This window comes from Thermobia domestica, chromosome 2 (assembly GCF_964235325.1).
Source record: "Thermobia domestica chromosome 2, izTheDome1.hap1.1, whole genome shotgun sequence".
NCBI classification, from domain to species: domain Eukaryota; kingdom Metazoa; phylum Arthropoda; class Insecta; order Zygentoma; family Lepismatidae; genus Thermobia; species Thermobia domestica.
This window is the reverse complement of record NC_137455.1, coordinates 49,610,344-49,631,575: the sequence shown is the minus strand read 5'-3', so window position 1 is coordinate 49,631,575 and position 21,232 is coordinate 49,610,344. Positions and strand designations below refer to the sequence as shown.

Here is a 21,232-nt window from a genome sequence, read left to right as displayed (position 1 = left end):
AACAAATAAATGTCTTGTGTGTTACAATGGACTGGTAATTAACTTTGTTATAAAAAGGAGGTCACATCTAATATCAGAATTATCAGAATTAATTAAATCGGTGGTTCCTAATAAATTTTCTTTGAGGGCTGCCACCCCTTCATATATTCGCCAACATGTCGCGGACCCCGTAAAATCCCAAATCGATTTCAAGTCATAAATTAAAATTCTAATAAGCACTTACTGAATTGAACATTATTTACTTACCTAAAGATAATCATTTTTATTTTTATTAATTTAGTCTGGTGTTTTGTAAGGTGGCAGCCGGTCACGAAATAAAAGTCATGCCTAAAAATGAGTCTAAGAATGAATACAGGTAACACTAAAAATGAATATCGATTTTATTATTTTTATTAACACAATAATGTTTACTGAAGGCTAGCTTAAGATAAAATCTAATTTCTCAATTATAAGTCGCGGACCCCTTGGTGACCTTCCGTGGATCCCAAGGGTCCGCGGTTCACCTTTTGGGAACCACAGAATTAAATAATTGATCAATCACCAAGAGTGAGTGATACGAGAGTAGATTATTCCTATTAGTTGAGTATCGGTGACTAATAAATGAGATATTTTTTAAGAATATATATATATAACAAGAATGATACTAAATTATGGTTTAGAGAAAAAAAGACGAAGTTTGGAGTTTCGATTAATTCATGGGAGGACATATGATATAAATTCAGGATGTCTGAAAGCTCTCTGAATAGACCTATTCTAATAGTCAAAGCAGAGCTTTACACACTAAGACTTCACCCACACAAATATTAATATTCCGGTTACACAAAGATTAATGCTCAGATTTCAACATGGTTATGCCCATTTGTCCTAATAATAAAAGCAAAGCACGCTTCATATTCAGCATTATCACTATCCATTTTTAAATAATTAAATTGAAACAAGACAATTTGAGTTCCAATTAAATCGTCACAATAGTTTTAAATCAGCAAATTTATGCACGCTAGCGACATCTATTGGTGTCAGGCAACATAAGTAGCGATAGCTATTAACGTAGCTGTTTACTATTAGGAATTAACGTGATGCACAGATTGACATAAATCTCTTATATAATTAGGATAGAAATACCTCGCAGATTTTTATCAATCAAATCATCCCCCTGTAATATACAGGACAACTCACAATGATGGACCTAATTTCAGACGCCTATTCTGTGAATTCTAATAAACATATGTCATTGTGAAATTGCTCTAGGTGAGCACCTCGCGTAACACGGCACACACCAAGCCGACATTCCATCTCCTGCCAAGTCTTTTGTAGCCCGTTGCGGTTAGTATCAACGACTCATTACATGCTCGCTGCTGGCTCTTAGCGGTCGAAACTAGAAACTAAACATCTTTGAAACTTAACCTTTCGAAATGCATGTCCCACAATGTTCAATAGATTTCACAGAATAAATATCAGAAACCTGGTCCATCATATATATTCTTTGAAACTCGATTCGATTAGAAACAGATATCTTTGAACTCGCCTCGAGAACTCGTCTCGAAAAACTTCCTCCACTCGACTCAAATTCAGGTCGAGTTTCGAGTTGAGTCGAGTCAAAACAAGCCAAGTCTTGTGTGTAGTTTCATATACTCTCTTCCAGTATGCTATATAGACAACATAATTACACTATCAATGATACTAACACGACTTATTATTTTTATTATTATTATTCAACATCATGAATAAACATGAAAGATAGACGATTTGTATCTGAATACTAAAAACTAGTTGACTTCTGACCTCGGTAGTCTAGGAGAAGGATATCATTCACGAGGTTCGGGGTTTGAGTTCCAGAAAAACAAGTATTCGGGCTCGAGCCAAAAAATTGTTGAAAGTTATAGGCAGTAATCGAAATAAAAAAAACAGAAGCGGTACCCTAACAGCACAAGATGTGCTGAGCATGTGCCATTTAGGTGTTCCAGCTACTTTTTAGGTACCCGATACTTGGCACATATGATATTCATGTGCTAAGGATGTACTTCAGTTACCTACAGTTTTAGGTACTTGTTACACCCAATTGATATTTGCAACTATGTACCACAATATAGTAGGTATATACCTGGCTCAGTTTCGCACTCTAACAGTAATTTGTTTTTATGGCCACTTGGGATATATATCTATCATATTCTAGGTACGTCCTTTAGGTACATACTGTTTCAGATACCCTAACAGCACAAGATGTGCTAGGCATGTGCTATTTATGTGTTCTAAATTCATCTCCCACCTTTGATGCATTTGTTGCTTCTTTTTCTAGGTGATTGTGTACTAGAAGCAACAAACGCATCAACTTTATTAGATGACAACTGTCGCCGATTATTTGAAAGTGAATATGGAAGAACCATGAAATAAAGTAAATAGACACTCGTCACTTTGTTATAAAATTACATGGCGAGCAGATTTTATTTTATCCCAAACGGTTATCGTCAAATATACGCGGGCACTCTGATTAGCCAAATTCAAAAGACCTCAACAATTTATCCCTGTACAAGCGACGTTCTCTTCATCGCCTCCGTGGTCAAGTCGAAAGAGCATGCGGCTAGTAATCCAAAGATTGGTGGTTCGCACCCATTCTGGGTACATTTTTTTTACTTGTTAAATTTATTGTTTAGACTCACCCTAATGTAAACACATTACGCATATAGGCGATTTAACATATCTTGGGGGAGTAATTTTGTCGTTCATTGACGCTTACGGCATGGGGAACATACTAGGCACGTTCCCCAGGTACGTGTCAAGCATGTGGCTAGAGGCGGTCATAGCCTGTGACTATCACTTGCCATCCATGTAATTTGTCTCAGAGATACATAAGGCACATACTGGACACATTCCCATGTACCTGAGGGAACATGCTAGGCATATGCCTGCTATGTACTTGTGCTGTTAGGGTATGTTTTATTACCATTTTGACTTGACATACTGTCTGTATAAATGTTGAAATACAGGGAGGGTATATCGCTTAATAGATTGCATTTCTATTTACATAATGACTCAAAACCATGAAAGAGTTTCTCCGTAGTTAAGGGCACATGGAGAGGCTTTGAACCCCGCCCCAACTTTCTGAGAAAAATAAAGAAAATATCCTCTTATGTTGCATTATAGATAATTATACATGAAAAGATCAAAAACCGAGCTTTTAGATAAACAATTTTCCACGGGAGAACTCGCGGACCCAACACTCGACTGAAGGTTATTCCAGACCTATGAAAGTCCGCTCGCACAACAGACATTCCCTAAATCAGCCCAGTAAGTACGCTAGAAATTTTTATCTGGGGAGGGTGTTCAAAATAAAAGGAGGGTGCTCTCAGAATAGTGATATACATTTTTAAACAAACTCAAAGAAAACAGTATATTTTGTTACGCAACTATTAGCAAGAGTACCTTGCTTATATAAATAAACTTTGTAATAGATTAATTTCTGTAAATTGGATCATTAAAATAAAATTTCATACCAACGCGTACAAAGATTTCACATTAATACAAAGGGAAAACCAAGTTCAAATCAATTATTTCCTCCTGCTAAATAACAAACCAATAAAGAAAAAAATGACTCACCTGATCTTGAGTTACGATATTCCCCATCCCTATACTTGAGAAAGTTGTACTCCACACTCAATAGAAATATCATGTCGTCTTAATTTAAAGACTGTTTCTTGAAGAAAAACAGAAACATTTGGGCACTTTTGGCAGTCTCACTATTGCACTTGCAGAGTAGCACTTACCAACTGGATCTGGTATAAGCTTATTACTATATTGTCACATTTTTCCTTACTGAGGAGAAGGTAGGTGAATGACCGCTCAAGACGTTGCCAATTTCAGTCATCTGCATCTGTCCATCAATCTCTTTTCTCGGAAACGGGTAGGTATGAGCGGATCTGTTTTGTCAATTATTTTGATCGAAACACCGCCCGAAACAATGTCATGTGGTTCTCGAAGCCGTACATAAGAACGAGGTCGCTTCGTATTTTGAAGTGAAATAAATAAATAAGAATATTGCCTTCTTCCCTAAACGCTAAACCTTTTTTAACTTGATGTAATAAATAACCTACATGATACTGATTAATACAATTGGATTTGGGGGAGTATTTCTTTTCTAAAGAAATTTGGGGGATGTTAGGGGGTGTTGAAGGTGTAGATTACTCCCTGAATCCGCATATGCTCAAAACGCGGCAACTAAGTTATATGCATTAAGGCAAGAAGATACATACATACATACATACATACATACATACATACATACATACATACATACATACATACATAAGAAAGAAACAATTGAATATGACATAACAAAATATAATACGCTTAAAATAAAAGAACAAACAAATTAACAGATTAACGTAACACTTATCTAAGCAAAACAACAGACTTTTTCATTGCTTAAGCTATATTTTTCTCGTAAATACGAGTCAGTTTCGTATTTCTTTATAATTGCAGACACAAAAGAAGTTCCGGTGAACTCAACAATACTTTCCGATTTCAGTTTAAATGAATCGCATCTTCAATACACTGTCTTTTATTCGAATTGGGCCCATGGCCCATGACTCATTCCTTTCTGTTATGTGGCCCTTATGTGCAACCAATACAACCAACACTAATTCTTGCGTAAGAGTAAGGAGTGAACTTCTTCGTAGACACCTCATTTTATAAACAAAATAAAAGTATTAGAAAAAAGAAAATAAAAATGATGCCAACTTAAAATCTTTGGCGTGCAAAGCTATTCATCAATTACTGTGTATAAAAATGGATTTATTAAAGGTATCGTATATTAGCATCCACTTTCCAGTGGCGGTATGTCTTGGTCATCGAAAAACCAGAGGCAGTATGTCTTCATCACTGGAAAACCAGAGGCAGTATGGCATACCACCGCATACCGTCTCACTTCGACCACTGGTTATAGGGCTCCGGCAGTCCGCGTTCAACACACCTTGGCCCGGGTTTAGAGTTGTCAACGACTCGAGCGGCTCGGATCACAGCTCATTCACTATCGATCCGAACCGAGAAATGAGCCGGACCAATAGCCGAGCCAGCTCAAGCCGATGGCTCACCTGAGCCGAACCGAAACAAGCTGATGGCTTACCCAACCGAGCAGGTTCGAACCATGGGTTGAGTTGAGCCGAGTCGAACTGAGCCGATGGCTCACTTAAGCTGAGTCGAACAGAGTCGGTGGCTCATCCCAACCGAGACGGCTCGAGCTATCGGCTCAATTGAGCGGAGTCAATGGCTATCCCAATCGAGCCGCTCAGTTGAACAGAGCCGAGTCGGTTAACATCACTACCCGGGTTGAGCTTCTACTTGGGCTAAAAAAAAATTCGACCCTGCAGGTCTCAGTATTCATGGTAAGAGCTACAATATATACTTATGTTGGTGCTCACGACATTTGAGGCTGTCTCGTTATGAAAATCTGTTATCGTCTCATTATCAAGACGAGACGAAATGCGAGCAGTGTCCTTTCTCGTGAGCAACACTAAAAGTATTCCATATTACTGCTTACATTTCTCATTAATTTCGCTTTCCAGTCTAATCAGGCCACGATTTCAAAACAAGTTAAAACGAGCTGAGCTAGAGAGCGATATATCAAAATCGACTCGACTCGAAACTCAACCTCAAAAACAGTGACTCGGCTCGGAACTTGACTCGAGTAAATTATCTTTGACTCAACTCGAAACTCGATTCGAGTTTTAGCCCGACTCGTGCCCTTCCCTACACATATATTAATGGCTTTGTCGCAAACACTGACAATCTAGCAGTTAACAAGATGTAGCGAAAGAATTGTGAACTAATCTCTAATCAGAAAAAAGAATTAGGTTGTAACAGATTTTCTATTAAAATCAATATTTAGCTAACACTTTTTTCCCTTAATATAGATTCCAGTATTTCTAGGTGCAGAAGAACACATAATACATCAAAAAAGAGAATCCAACTGTTTTACTCAGTTTCATGGTTCAGATGGTTTTGGAGACGCAACTTTTCCATTCACACCTGATTCTAATCTTATTCAACCAGAACATGCAGCTAATGCTCTTTACAGGCTAGTGTCACAAAATGAAGGTAGGTTCAATTTCAAGTTTACATTTTATACGAATATGTTCAAATCAGACTTAATTGACATAACTAACATGTCTCTATAATATAATCAAAGCAAAATGTTATCGTTGATAGCACTATCCTGTAAAGATGACACTTTAATGTTCCATAGCCAACTGAAATACAACAGCACTTTTAGTCTTAATGTGGCGATTTCAGTGCTCAAAGTGAGACGAATAAAAATGTGGAACAGATACTACAGTTCTAAAGAAGCAAGGGAATGAATGTTGAACATGGCGTTCCCAGAACTTTAGACTTCCAAACTATGGTGTACATACGCATTGAAGGTCTTATGGAACGGTTATGTTGGCCCATCTGTCGTTTTGCCGACAAGTATTAGAGCCAAAATGATAAGAGATATCAAGAAGCGTTTTTTTATATCAATTCAGCGTTCCAAGAATATGTTTCATGTCATTCGTTAATCCTCTATTCAAACCGGAAATAGTAGAAATTAGCCATTTTCATTTTAGCGTTAATCGCTATAGAAGAAAACCGGCAACAGTTAGCGACAAGCGATTTCTTGGAATCGATTCAGATTCAGCGTTTCAAGGAAAGATATTTTCATCGGTATGCCTATATTGAAACCGCAAGTGATTAGAAATTAACTACTACTTCCAGTTTCAACATTGCTCTCCACAGAACAAAAGCGGTAATAGATAGCGAAAAGCGATTTCATGGAATCATTTCAGTGTCTCAACAATAGTTAACTCTCTATTCAAACCACAAGTGGTAGAAATTGATAGTTTTCCGGTTTCAGTGTTGACCCGCATAGAGCGAAAACACTAACAATGTAAGAGATGGCAAGAAACAGTCTTTTGCAGTTGGTTCAGCGGAAATCCGAAAGCATGTTAAAACCGAAAGTGGTAGAAATTAACTATTTCCGCTTTTAACGATCATCACCATAGAGAGCATCAAGCTTGCTTGTTCGTGGGAAGGGGGAACAATGATTTTGTGTCTCAAGCAAAGATACTAACTTCACCCTCATCTCCCTACTAGAACCTGAAGGGGTGGAATTTTACTACTACTTTCGGTTTTGCTATGGATTTCCATAGAGCAAAAACGGTCAGATATAGCGAGAGGCAGTTTTCTGCAATCAATCAGGGGTCCGAAGAATACAAGGCCTGTCGAACATGTATCCGACCAAGATCCCGGAAAACCAATACACTCACCTGACGTTTTCTTTCTTCTATACCCTTCAAACTAGTTCCTTCCTGCTTCCACGCACTGAGTTTGGTATTTTCTGCTGCTGGAAAGAGGCCTGAAACCCCTCGGGAAGTGATAGTAGAGCACCCGTCGCGTTGCATTAGATCTCCCGGATGCGAAAGCGAGTTTCTTTCTGGTACTTTTCATTTTTGAGAAAAGGCAAGTCTCACGAGGCTATTCCCAGAGAGTAAGGAGCTTGACGAAACATCGAAATCTTGTGCTGTGGTGAAAAGGACAACCGCATGAACTGCATGAATAGAATCATTATCTTAGGGCAGTTTTCAGGGCTTTGAAGTCCACAGATCTGGTCATTTCAGACATAGAGTGTCACGTAGACGACCGGGAATGTGTGAAGTGAGGTTCTTTGTATCTGTACGTCCTTCCTGTACGTACTCACGTTGCACATTATCTCGGCAATCGAAGAATACAATCAATATTGGTTTGATATTGCTAAGCACGTGGTGATCTTCTCTGGGTCTTCGCGAGTTTTGTCAGGTCTTGGTGAAATCGGATCTACACACGGAGTCAATTGTGACTTCGTTCTCGCGTTCGTGTTTACTATTTTAGCCGCGCCGAGCCCCAGAAGAGCACCAACATAACCACTCCTCTACAACAAAAGATGCAAGTGGAAGTAACACCATCTGTAGGCTAAAGACATCATGGGCTCTTCCGGCATGACTCAAAAATTGGTCAACTTACGCTATGTAGTTTTTCCGAAAACAAAGAAGGCGGGATACTTTTTGAACAGGCCTCGTATGTTTCATCTCCAACTTTATTCCTCTAGTGCAGTCTGAAGTTGTAGAAAAATGCTACTTCTTCCAGTTTGAATATTACTGTTCATATAGGATATACGGTATGAGATATCAAGAAATAGAATTCTGATATGACTTCAGCATCCCAACAGTTAAGTTCCATTTCTGCATTACAACTGGGAGTTATAAATCTATTTCGACCAGTTTCAGTATTAAGTTAGCATAGTTTGGAAGTCTAGGACAGTTTCACAATCACTTGTTATTGTAGGAAGAATAAAGTTAATCTAATTCTTGTACTTATGAGGACATTGTCAATGCTCGAAGGTGTAATAAGGTTCTCCACGTATGTTCAAATTATTACGAAGCCCAAGGGCAAAATCAATGTTTGCTTCTTTTCAGCGCCGAGATATTCTAAACTGGAACCGGTATTTTCTTAAACTGAGATTCGAACCACTACTAGAACTTTCATTCAAGACTTGGTAACCCCACCGGGACCGAACATGAGACCAACTGAAAGCAAGCGCAATAACCACTTGGTCACGAAAGAGCATGCCATATCAATATACCCAAAAAAGTTTCTTTACCTCATTGAGATCTGTGCCTTGTTGTTACCACGTAGGTACGAGCACGCTTTCTACGCATGTGGTGCAGAGGTTCCGTAATTCAAATATACTATTTTGTATTGTAACTGTTGACGGAGTGAAAGTTTTCAGCTAATCAAAGAGTCAGGAAAATATCAAAAAGTAGAATCGACGCATACAATAATAAAAGCTCCAATGTATTTTCATCATTACAATAAACTAAATTGTGAGAGTTACGTTGCAGATTCCGCACTCATTTTTTTTTAATTATTTGAATGAGAAGAGTAGGTATAGCTTATCTTATTAATAAGCATTGTAAAAAATTAAATGAAACCTTTGAGTTTTACATCCCACGACTATGCCGGTTAGGCTAAAGGAGACGGTGGTTATAAGAAATGAATGATAGTCGGAGGAAACGGGTGAACCCCGAGAAAACCCACGAGCACGGTGTTTGTCCACCACAAAGTTCACACGGCGCAAGCTGGGATCGAACCAGGGACCCCAAGCACCGGAGGTGAACGCTCTACCACTGAGCCACCGCGTCCCCAATAAGCATTATAACTTGCATTTACAGAAGGTTGTGAACAAATGGCTCAGAGGGGTGAGGAAATGGAACATGTTCTTCCGTTTTAAAAAGGGAATTTACCGCGAAATTAAAATATTTTACCGTGATTTTTAAAAATATTTTATTCCTAATAGTTTCTATTTCTTGCTTTCAACTATGTTGCCAAGGTATGCTGCCAACATACATCACACGTCACTTTCCCATAAAAAATAAATTGTGGTTTCAGGTTCACGGAAATCCACTTCGTCTCATTTCATGAAGAAATAATCTAGACCACTTTGCCATTCAACGATTCATACGGTCTTATACGCTAGGGTATCCTTCCACAAACTATCGAAATAGTGAACATGTTTAAAATTGTACGTATATTGAAAATAGACATTAAATCATATTGAAATAGAATCATATTCTCCCACTTCGAAATTTAGTTGCTCTTTTTTCAATTTCAGATGGGATTTTCTTTTTCTCTTCATTTGGAAATTTGCTGCAGAATACTTAATTAGTTAGTATTGAGTGAGAAAGAGTATGATGGTTCTTATCTTTTATAATTAATTTTTACGCCAAATTCTACTTGTTAGTTTCTACATGTAGTTGCTATTGATAGCTATATCTATCTAATATTGCAGGTGTAAACTTGGTTTGTCTAGCACCGCTGACGAATATAGCTCTAACAATGAAAATTTACCCACAATTCACGACCAAACTTGAATCCATTTATATTATGGGTGGAAATTACACAGGTAAGATTTTAAAAAGAAAAAAAAACTAAAGGAAAGAGAGAAAGAAAACCCTTTCAATATGTCGTTTATGCATCTAAAGAAAGACAGTTTTTTAAACCAATTGTCTAATCTATATTTTATTCTTGTATGTAAATAATTAAGATATACATTCCCAAACATAATTCTTGCTCGCCAAAACGCATGCAACAAATAAATATTTAATATAATTATAAATAAATAATAAAGTAAAGCTGATGAAACTTATGAAATTAGCCATCAAAGCAGAGATTCGAAAATTGCTATGAAAAACAATAATTGAATGGGAATCGAACCTATGGGACCATAGGTGCATGTACTTGCCACTAGCCAACCATTCTATAAGACTTGTGCATACATTGGAAGCAGTAGCGTCTCCTGACGTGGATGTTAGGGCGTTGGCAAGAGGGAATCCCCTCTCCCCAGGAGCAAAGATGGGCCCACCCACATTTTTTTACTGATCGAAAATATTTTGATAAATTTACCTCAATTTACGCATAACTTTTAGTGACTACTTTGCCCACCCATAGATTTCCTGAATATAGTCTTTACCTGGAAGTTCATGGAATTTTCGAAAGTAAGGAACCATGATCGTCACCGTTAGGGATGCGCACGAGACAAGTTTTGAGGCTGTCTCGTCTCGAAAATGTGCTGTAGAAGCGATGTCTCGACTCGAAAAATGTATACTTCTCTATTGGAAGAGCTGTGTCTCGACTCGAATTTTGTCAGAAAAATTCTGTCTCGACTCGTCTCGAATGCATCCCTAGTCACCGTATAATGTCCTAATTACGCCAACCTATAAATAGCAATTTACTTCTAACAATTTAGTCTGCAAATTATAAAGATGAGTCAAGAAGGATGTTATTACGTAAGGAATACATTTAATTATAATAATTATAGTGTAAGTAAATATACCCTCAAAATATGAAACTGAAAATCAAAAACAAGCAATTATTTACTTACAAGTACGTGAATTTCAGCTCAATTCGTCTTTCTTTGCGCAGAAACCTCTGGTTATTGCTTTAGAAACAGTAATAGGGGCTCGAAACCGTAAGTCTTGAGGATGACCCACTAACGACAAAGTAAATGAAAATTAGGGAAATAAACAGGCGGAATGGAAAAACGTTCTCTAGTTTAACGTCCAGGCTTTTTTTTTTTTTTTTTTTTTTGGCATCAACTGACACTTAGAACACAACTTGGATCGAGAAACAAATGACGTTTCTTTTCACCGTACTCCTTACATGTATTTTAAGAAGTCCAAGAAGTCGATTGCACTATTAACTTTTGAATTGAATTATTTGTTTAGCAATAAAAAAAGTGCGTAGATCATACCCCCTCTCCTCCAAAAAATGTTTTCCGTATTGCTATAAAATATCTGTACATCCACAAATAAATCTACAGACTTGGCAACGCTTGAAAGAAGCAGAAAACTCAAGATGTTGATTTCCTAACCAACGCCTTGGATCACAAAAGCACGAGGTGAGAAACACGAAGCGCATGCGCAATAGGAATCTTCTAAAGTAGTGAAAATTCAGCCAAAGCGTTGCAAACGACTTACTCGCAGAGTTGCCTCCTCAAAACATGACGGAGACCGCACAGCACTTCTCTGTTCTTCTGCACTTCAACAGTTAATTCTGTCTTGTTGAAAATAAAAAATCCCAAGTTCTGACGATCCATTTAATTAAATTAAAACACTCTTTTCTTCATTTTTCGTTGGGCTTAACACACGACTTGCACACCCAGAGAAGACGTTAAAAACAGAAGTGGAATAGTTTGGAAGTCTAAAAACGGTTAACAGCTACTATATCTACTAAAGTTTGAAGTGGTAGAAAGTTTCTACTATTTCCGGTTTCAACATACCAAAACCGATACAAGATAGCGGCAATATTTTTCTTTTAATCGATTCAGTGCCCTAACAATGTGTTCTATCTCCTCTATTCAAATAAAAAGTGAGAAATCACCTATTTCCAGTTTCAATGTTGATTGATATTGAATAAAAACGATAATAGATAGCGATAATAATTATTATTTATTTTTTGAATCGATTCAATACCTGAAGAAAATGTGCCATCTCCATCTGTATTCTCTACTAAAACTGGAATTGGTATAATTATAGGCCTACTACTACTTCTGGATTCAATAATGACTTCCACAAAAAACAGTAAGGTATATCGAGAAATAGCTTTTTCATATGAATTAGGAGTCACAAGAATAACTTCAGCTTGATTTTTTTCCTTCTATACAAACCGGTTGTAGTGGAAAATCAATGGTTTCACTTTTTCCGTTTTCAACACTGATCACCATGGTGAAAAACGGTAATCGATAGCGAAAAGCACAATTTTGAAATGAATTCGGTGCCGCAAGAATAGATTCTGTTTCTGACTTGATCCATCTATGACAACCAGAAGTGATAGCAATCAGCTTCAACTTCCGGTTTTAATATATATTCCCACTTGCGAAAACAGTAATAGAAGACGACAAACGGTTTCTGGTATGGATTCCGAATAACAGGAATATACTTAATCCAGTAATTTTTACTTGGGGGGTGTTCGAAACAAAAGGGGGGTTCTCAGAATAGTAATATCCAGTTTTAAACAAACTCAAAGAAAACAGTATATTTTGTTATGCAACTATTAGCAAAAGTAACTGGTTCCATGTTTCCCCTCCCTTGCAGCTTTCATTTATGGAGCTCAATCTGCTAAAAAAAAATAAATAAAAAATAAAATAAAATAAAATAAAATAAAATAAAATAAAATAAAATAAAATAAAATAAAATAAAATAAAATAAAAGATTACCGTAATTTCTGTGCATTTAATCATTAAGATAAAATTTCATATTAACATGAATAGGAAACTAAATTCAAAGATTTCATATTAATACAAAAACGAAACCAAGTTCAAATCCGTTATTTTCTCCTTCTAAATAGCAAACCAATTAAAAAAAAAAACTGAATCACCTGATCTTGGGTTATGATATTCCCCATCCCCATACTTGAGCAAGTTGTACTCCACACTCAACAGAAATATTATTTCGTCTTAATTTAAAGACTATTTCTTGAAGAAAATACATTGATTTAATGAAATCATTGATTTCATTATTGTTATTCATTGATTTAATTGTTTCCCAGAAATCCAGTTTTTCAATTTACAAATATTTTGTATCTTTCTGTTTTGTCTTTTTAAATGTAATTTTAATAATCTGCTCGAATTTACGTAAATAAAAATATACTTTACAAAAAACTAAGCTAGCGACAAATGCGTTCCTGCATAACACTAGGCTCAGTTTAAATATATATAATTCTTACCTCGACCGATCTCTTCATATCTAAAAACGATTTGACTACACCCTTCTAACTTCCGTCCGTTGATATACCACTTGCAGAGTAGCACTTACCAACTGAATCTTGTATAGGTTTATTACTAGGGTGACTGGGCCGGTAGTGGACACCCTTAAGGAAATTTTGATTTTGATATTTTTTTGCCACTTGTGTTTTAATGTTACAGAGGTAGTTTTTATTCAGCTAAAGAAAAATCTTGTTCTCTTTCAGTGCAATCATAGCTTTCATTCATTAGGGGAAGCAGTAAGAAAATATGCCATTTTTTCATTGGTAAGAGCAGTTTTGCTAGTAGTGGCCACTTTTTTCTAGTTGTGGTCACTTTTATATTCAGTAGTGGTCACTAATTTTACTTGACACTTATTATAGGTTACTGTATTTAATCGTATTACATTTTCTTGGTAAAATTTAATTTACATTGAAATGATCACTACTCTAGTGTTATCAAAGTAATATTGTAACTAAGTAATATTAGTTAGCTACAATATTCAACGAAAATAAAGAATTGCGTAAACATATAAAAGGAAGCTACAATATGATTACATTTTAAGTAAAATGTTACATTTATAAAAGAAAATATGTAAACCTATTGTGAAGCTATGCTTATGTACCTTTACATTCATACATGAAGGTCCAATCTGGCAGAAAATAATATTTTAAGGGTCTTCCACACAACGAAATTAAACTGCCACTAATTTTAGAGATTTTCTGTAACATCTTTCGAAAGAAACAAAAGAATTCGAGAACTGTAAACGCGGTACGGTATAGATTATTATTTTGTATGTATATTATTCGTATGTATTTTGTATATTATTCTATTTTTTTCCAAAACCGGTTCATTTTTTCACTGAAACCGGTTTGGATTTTTCCAAAAATCGGTTCAGTTTTTCACCGAAACCTGTTTCGGTTTTCTCCAAAACCCGGTTCGATTGTTCACCGAAATCGGTCTTGGTTTTCTCCAAAACCGTTTTTTTACTGAAAACGGTTTTGTTTTTCTCCGGTTTTCTCCAAAAAGCGGTTGGGTTTTGCACTGAAACCTTTTTCGGTTTTCTCCAAAACCGGATCGGTTTTTCACCGAAACCGGTTTCCGTTTTCTCAAAAAAACCGGATCGGTTTTTCACCGAAAACTGTTTCGATTTTCTCCAAAACCCGGTTCGATTTCTCACCGAAATAGGTCTTGGTTTTCTCCAAAACCGGTTTGTATTTAATGAAACCGGTTTTGTTTTTAATGAAATCGGTTTTGTTTTACTCCGGTTTTCTCCAAAAACATGTTCGGTTTTCACCGAAAACTGTTTCGATTTTCTCCAAAAACCGGTTAGATTTTTCACCGAAACGGTTTTGGTTTTCTCCAAAACCGGTTCGTTTGTCACTGAAACTGCATACTGTACCCCTAATGGTTTCGGCGAAAACTTTTGGAAAACATAAAAATTTATATTTCTGTGGAAACGGAATCGGTTTCCGTAGAACAAGGAAACAATATTCTGATCAGGAATAGAACCAATTTTGGAGAAAACCGGAACCAGTTTTGAAGGAAACCGAAACCAGATCCGCTGAAAAACCGAACCGCTTTTAAAAAAAACGAAATCGGTTTCGGTGAAAAACCGGTTTCTTAAAGATTTTCAAAAACCAAAAACCGAAAAGCCCGTTTTTGTGCCCACCACTAATTTTTATTCTGGTCATTTCTGTGCCCACTACTTAAAATTGTGTTTTCAATTATGGTTACCTAGTGTGATCGTTACTAAAAAAGTAGTCATTTTTATATTTTAGTAGTGGTCACACCTAAAGCTCACGGCTGCAATTTAAGCGTAAAAAATAAATATATTTTTGAAATAACTGATCATTATTGAATTCTTACATATTAAAAAGATTCACAATATTTATAAAATAAACTATACTAAACGCAATGTTAACTTGAGAGCCGCATCACAAGCGCATTAATACATGTCGGCGCGCGAACCTTTTCACAGGGAAGCCTTTGTATGTGTGTGTGTGTGTGTTTTGGTTTGGCTCTCAATCGCCAGGGTTTCAACTGGCGCTGTTCTGAGTTTCAGCTGATATGCGCGGAGCGATGATTTCTCGTCCTTTCCCTGCCGCTTACGAAAAATATGTTTCTTGGTCTATTTGTTTTAATAATTCATGAAGACACGACAATAGTAATAAATGTATTGGAAATTCGCACGTCATGTATTTGCAATCGTCACAATTAAAACCCGAGAGCATGAAAACTATTTTGCTTATTCATTTCAATTGATTAAGGTAAGAAAGGATAAGAAATGAAGTTATTCTCATATATCTACTTGGAAAAGGTCAATCATAAACAGAAACATACGAGCAGCCACCCTCCCACATAATAAATTAAAAATACGATTTTTTTTTTTCTAAAAGCACAGCAACTCTACATTGGCACTGAGTAAACCACAGCGAACCGGCAACAATCATATTAACAATTTCTTCAATAGTTTTGTCTGCATATTTTTCTCTTAGTCGAGCGTACAAATTGTTGACAATTTAATTTGCTTGACTTTAAAGAAGTTTCCTTTCCTCGTGTTTGCGATAATACTGAGAAGATGATAATTCGGATTCATTCATATTTTAAACTTCGCGCTTAACACTCTTCATGGTTTTAGTTTCAGTACACCCACGTACCCACTCTAACGCACGTGCGAAGACGATATTTGGCAGAGCAGTGTTACTCTCTGCACAAAAATTGCAGAAGTTAAATGTGAGTTCCGTTATTTCTTTTGTTTCATTTATCAGCAGGCAATGAAGTTTCTTACGGGGTAGTTACTCTATTTAATTTATATATCATATAAAAATATTAAGCCATTTCCTATCCATTGTGGACTTTTTCTAACATTGACCAATTAAGTAATTTTACTGGTCCTCTGCTTTTGTTATAAGATTTTTCAAGTTTATAATCTTGCAACACTTGCAAGAGACTCGCATCTTAGCTGCCGGCTTTTCACTCCTTTCTTTCCTTCTCTCTTTCCGATTCTGAGTCGTGACGTCATTTTCATAACCCTTTACTAATAAATGTAGTATCATTTATTTTAAATATTGTTTCTGTATTGACATTTTTATATACTTGAACTCAATTAACTCTTTGAATTGATCTCCTAAGTAATGTTTTACTTGTGTAACGGGAGGAACTATGTAATGTGCGCGGAGTCGCCTGAATTGAAGCTGTGTATCACGGCTATCAGGATAAGGTCGCGGCAAGTATAGGTGACCACTACTGAAAGGGTGACCACTACCGGCCGAGTCATCATATATTGTCACATTTTTCCTTATTGAGGAGGAGGTAGGTGAATGACCGCTCAAGACGTTGCCAATTTCAGTCATCTGCATCTGTCCATCTTCTCGGAAACAACCGCGGAGCCCAGGAGGGTAGGTATGAGCAGATCTATTTTGTCAATTGTTTTGATCGAAACACCACCGCCCGAAACAATGAGGTCATGTGATTCTCGAAGCCGTACATAAGAACGAGATCGCTTCGTATTTTGAAGTGAAATAAATAAATAAGAATATTGTCTTCTTTCCTAAACGCTAAACCGTTTTTTAACTTGATGTAATAAATAACCTACATGATACTGATTGATACAATCGGATTTGGGGGAGTATTCCTTTTCCATCCAGGGGTGTGTGTAAAGAAATTTGGGGGGTGTTAGGGGATGTTGGGGAGGTGTAGATTATTCCTTGATTTAATCTCTGCTTCATTCGTCTACTGAAGCTAGTAGTAGTAAGAATTAGTACAATCTCCGGTTTGAATTGTAATTTTCACCAAGGATCATTATGAGAAAACACTGGAAGAATGAAAAAATAAAAACTTTTAATTCAAAAATTCATCAAATAAAACTACATTCTCCTGTACGAAAACAAACATCGTTTGGAAAATATATTTAGCTTTAGCCTATCAAGACACGGAAGAAGAGCAAAAACAAACTCTCTAAGTTTAATTTGACCCTGGTCTGGTTTAACCACTATACGAGAGATATAATTTAAAGTGATCTGTAGGACTACATTCCCCTTGATATAAGTGTAGCTTTTACAAATAAACATTCATCGTCATTCCATAACTATTGTTTCTTATTTCCTTACAGCAATTCTTAATTAAGGTTTATGATAGGTAAAATAACTAGTAGTACTATATTTAACAACATTTCGCCAAGCAATTGTGAAATAATCTCCTTATTTGAAGTAGAATTGCGTTGGCTAAGCGCGCAGCCTCTTGGAAATAAAGAAACAGATTGTATTGCAGGTAATATACATTTTAGGAGAAAGGAACTCATGATTACACGCTACCACTGTACTATCATAATCAACAACCAAAATACCAAAGTTTGACCTTAGAATATTGATATATATAAAAATTAGTAATAATTGTAAGGAATAGCAAGAAACTGTTTCTTATGTGGATTCAGCATTAGATGAACAGGTTCCATCCATTCCCCTGTTGCAGCTGGAAGTTATAGATATACATCTTTTGGTTTCGCAGTTTGAAAGCCTACCGTAGTTACACAATCCACTTGTACTTGAGAGTTATGAATAATACATCATAGGTATTCACGTTTTCTTCACAATCTTATATAGTAGCAAAGTTAATTGAGGAGTTTGATGCAATAAGGGCGTAAGCGAGTTTACCCTCCTTTTGTATCAAACTCATTTGTGGCTTTTGCCATGCTTGTTTAACCTCCTGGTAACATTTCAATTCAATATCGGAATAAATGTAAGAAAAAAAATCACTACTTAAATTGTGAACATCGTTTTTCTCCAACTGCATGTTTCAGACTTACGCCCTTATTGCATCAAACTCCTAGTTGCTCACATAAAGAATTAACGTAAGACTTTCTGTGATCTATACTTCAGGGCTCGGAAATGTGACGTCTAACGCAGAATTTAATTTCTATTGTGATCCTGAAGCAGCACACATCGTTTTCAATCGTTCGAAATGTCCAGTTTGGCTGGTTCCTTGGGAAACGTGTCTAGATCTCAAGATTGATTTTGTAAGTAATGCTATAATTTATATTTCTATCACTAAAGGTAACAGTTCATGATCTAATCTTTACAACTTTCTATACAATACAAGAAACAATACTCATCTATTACGATGGTTGATTTGAAATAAATATTATGTCTTATCCAGTGAAAATTGCTTAAATGGACTTCCGAATTGAACATCTAGGTTGTTAAAGTTGATCGACCGTAAACGCAAGACTGGAAATGATAAAAGAACTAGTAGCACAACGGATAAAACACCCTCAAAAACTACCCGATTGTTCCACAAAATTATATGGCCTGGAATCGAATTTACACACTTTGCATAACAGGTAAATGCTCTAGCACTGGGCCACTGTTCGCTCTGAAGACCACTCACGCCCTAGAACCATAATCAATATCTTCATAGATCTGCTTAAAGCAGGAGCGTTATTTCAGATTTTGTTTGGGGGGGGGAGGCAAAACCCCTTGATATAAATAAAATTTCGCGTTTTTCACTCATTTACTACTACTCTATTGATAAAATCTGCATAAATCTCAAACTCAGAGGGGGGCAATTGCCCCTCCCTGCCCCCCCTAAATGACGCCCCTGGCTTAAAGAAGACAATTTTATCACGTTTCGTCTTGATCATACGAAATCAAGAATGTAAAAGAACCTTCCTACTAGAGATCAGATTTTAGAATCATGGAAAATGGGCCGGCAACAAGATAGTTATAATCCTCCCCCCCCCCCAAAAAAAAGACAGTAAATAGGCAAAATTAGCTCTAAATAGCAAATATAAGCATGTAATGACATACAAAGACTGAAAGTAATTACGATAGTGTTCAGTAGTAGTCAGTGTTCATTGTTTGTGGGAATATTTTTCTTTAAATAAGAAAAAATAAATATTTTACATGTATATTTCATAATTAAATTATTTACAGCGCAATATATATTTTTTGGGGGGGATATTAGGAATTGTCTTTCTGGGCGTTCGGTATCTATGGCTATTTCAGCCCATCATGTATGAGGGATGACATTCCTTAGCAATCACGCTACACGGGGATTTGGGGAAAGAAGGAAATGGCCTGGAACCATTATGTTACCTATCATCCCGGTATTTGCCAGAAAATCCCAGGAAAAAAACTCAGTTACACTTTTTCGACCAAGTGCTCACCGGGAATCCAACCCGGGACCGCTCGTATCAAAGGCGAGAGCATTAGCGATCATGCTACACAGGGCCATTTACCATTACAAAGTTTCTCAGTGCTTGATACAGCATTTCAAACTTTCACAGCACTATACACAGCAGTTCGAAAAAACAAAGTGATAATGATCGAAGGAATAAATAAATCACTAAATAGCTTTTCAATTAACAAATTTCGGCAGTCCGTCACAAGGAATCAGTAACTACAAATTCACGTGATAGCAATGTATTTTTTCAAGATATTCAAGTCCTTATTAGGAATATAATTTGCTCACATTTCTCACTGTAGTAGTTATTCAATCTATCAGAGTAGAATTTGACCTTAAAATAGACCTGAGTGAGTTTCTTATAAAACTTTAAAATTTCTTGGAGCCGACAGAAAGATTTATTGAACCAAGACATCAATATAGTTATCTAAATGAAGTATTGATTTTGACGTGAAAAAAAAACTTACTAGGCATTTAAGCAATAATATAGGCAACATAAAGCGAAATAAGTTAGGCAAAATAGAAGTCGCTCAAATCGTAACAAAAAGCCCGCAAATGAATTTCACAGCGTTCATTTTTTATCATATCCCTAACATTAAGAAACAGACATTTTGTCTAACGTTCAGTCTCCCCTTGTTACCATCAGAAAATATGTATTTCTTGTGTTACAGTTTACAGTCTCTCACTTGTGAATTAGCCTGAGGTGTGAAATTAACATAAATGTTTAACTGCTAAATTATGATAAATGTCTATGCCTTTCAAAACTCACAAATCTTGAGCTATCAACGCTCATGAAGTTCTTCTCGCCTAGTTTTTTTTTTTTTTTTAAGTAAATAAATTTTAACGGATAAAAACAACCGGGAAGAACCATTTAAAAATATAATTTGTTTTTATTATACTAAGATATTTCCTATTTTTGTACACATGTATTTATCTTTTGAAGAGGAATGCATCTTACTTTTACTTTCTTTCTGTATAAGGAAAAAATCAAAACAAATTAATTATTTTAAACCTAAAAGCAAGACCACCTAATAGAAAATATTTAGATTTAAAAAATAGTAACGTTTCTGTATCTGTAACAAAAGGTAAACTTCTGATGTATGCGTAGGCCATCAACTATATTTAAGAACAAAGTCACGGATTTTTAGCTTTCCACCAAATCATAGAATTTGGTGTGTGTGTGGGGGGGGGGGTGCAGATGCTGAAACACTGCGAAGTTTGGTAGGGGGTTTTCGAGTCAGCATATGCCTTTTAGGGTTTCAAATTCGAAACTTATGAGCATCAAATTCCACCAAAAAGAACCTTCTTCATTAAAAAAAAAAAAAAAAAAAAAAAAAAAAAACATATTTTAAGTTTTCATTTCGTTGTCCGTACACATTGTAAAACCCTTGTCACATGAACCTGAACTAAGGCATCAACCCATGTTACAACTTGACAGTTAATTCAAACTTCCACGCAATTTCTTTTATCCTGAGGTGATGTAAGGATCTCAGACGACCCTTAAAACTAGGTAAGTTTTAAGTTTTACCAGCAGAGCCTCTCGTGACCGCTGTATTAAGTAGACGAAAAACATTTGAAGGGCAATCAGTTGTCGTAATCGTGAACATTATTGCTTTTCTATTCTGCAATATGAGTTCATCCGAAGAGGACGAAATAGCCATGGCAGCGATATCTGCTCTGTTGTTGGCACGAAAGTCCCCCCCCAAAAAAAATGAAAGAGGAGCTGCTGGGCGAGGAAGTGGATTC

At 36.2% G+C, this 21,232-nt stretch overlaps 1 protein-coding gene across 2 annotated transcripts in view; it reads left to right on the top strand.

The window, feature by feature from the left end:
• The window catches only part of LOC145671919 (nucleoside hydrolase-like), a 55,013-nt gene that overhangs the window by 25,647 nt on the left and 8,134 nt on the right, over positions 1-21,232 (top strand). Inside the window, exons 3-5 of one of the 2 annotated variants that reach the window (XM_081741129.1) lie at positions 5,907-6,090; positions 9,854-9,967; positions 18,184-18,320. In XM_081741129.1, the coding sequence (XP_081597255.1) occupies positions 5,907-6,090; positions 9,854-9,967; positions 18,184-18,320 (435 nt within the window). The remainder of the gene's footprint in view (positions 1-5,906; positions 6,091-9,853; positions 9,968-18,183; positions 18,321-21,232) is intronic. The other variant, XM_081741135.1, reaches the window with a different exon arrangement.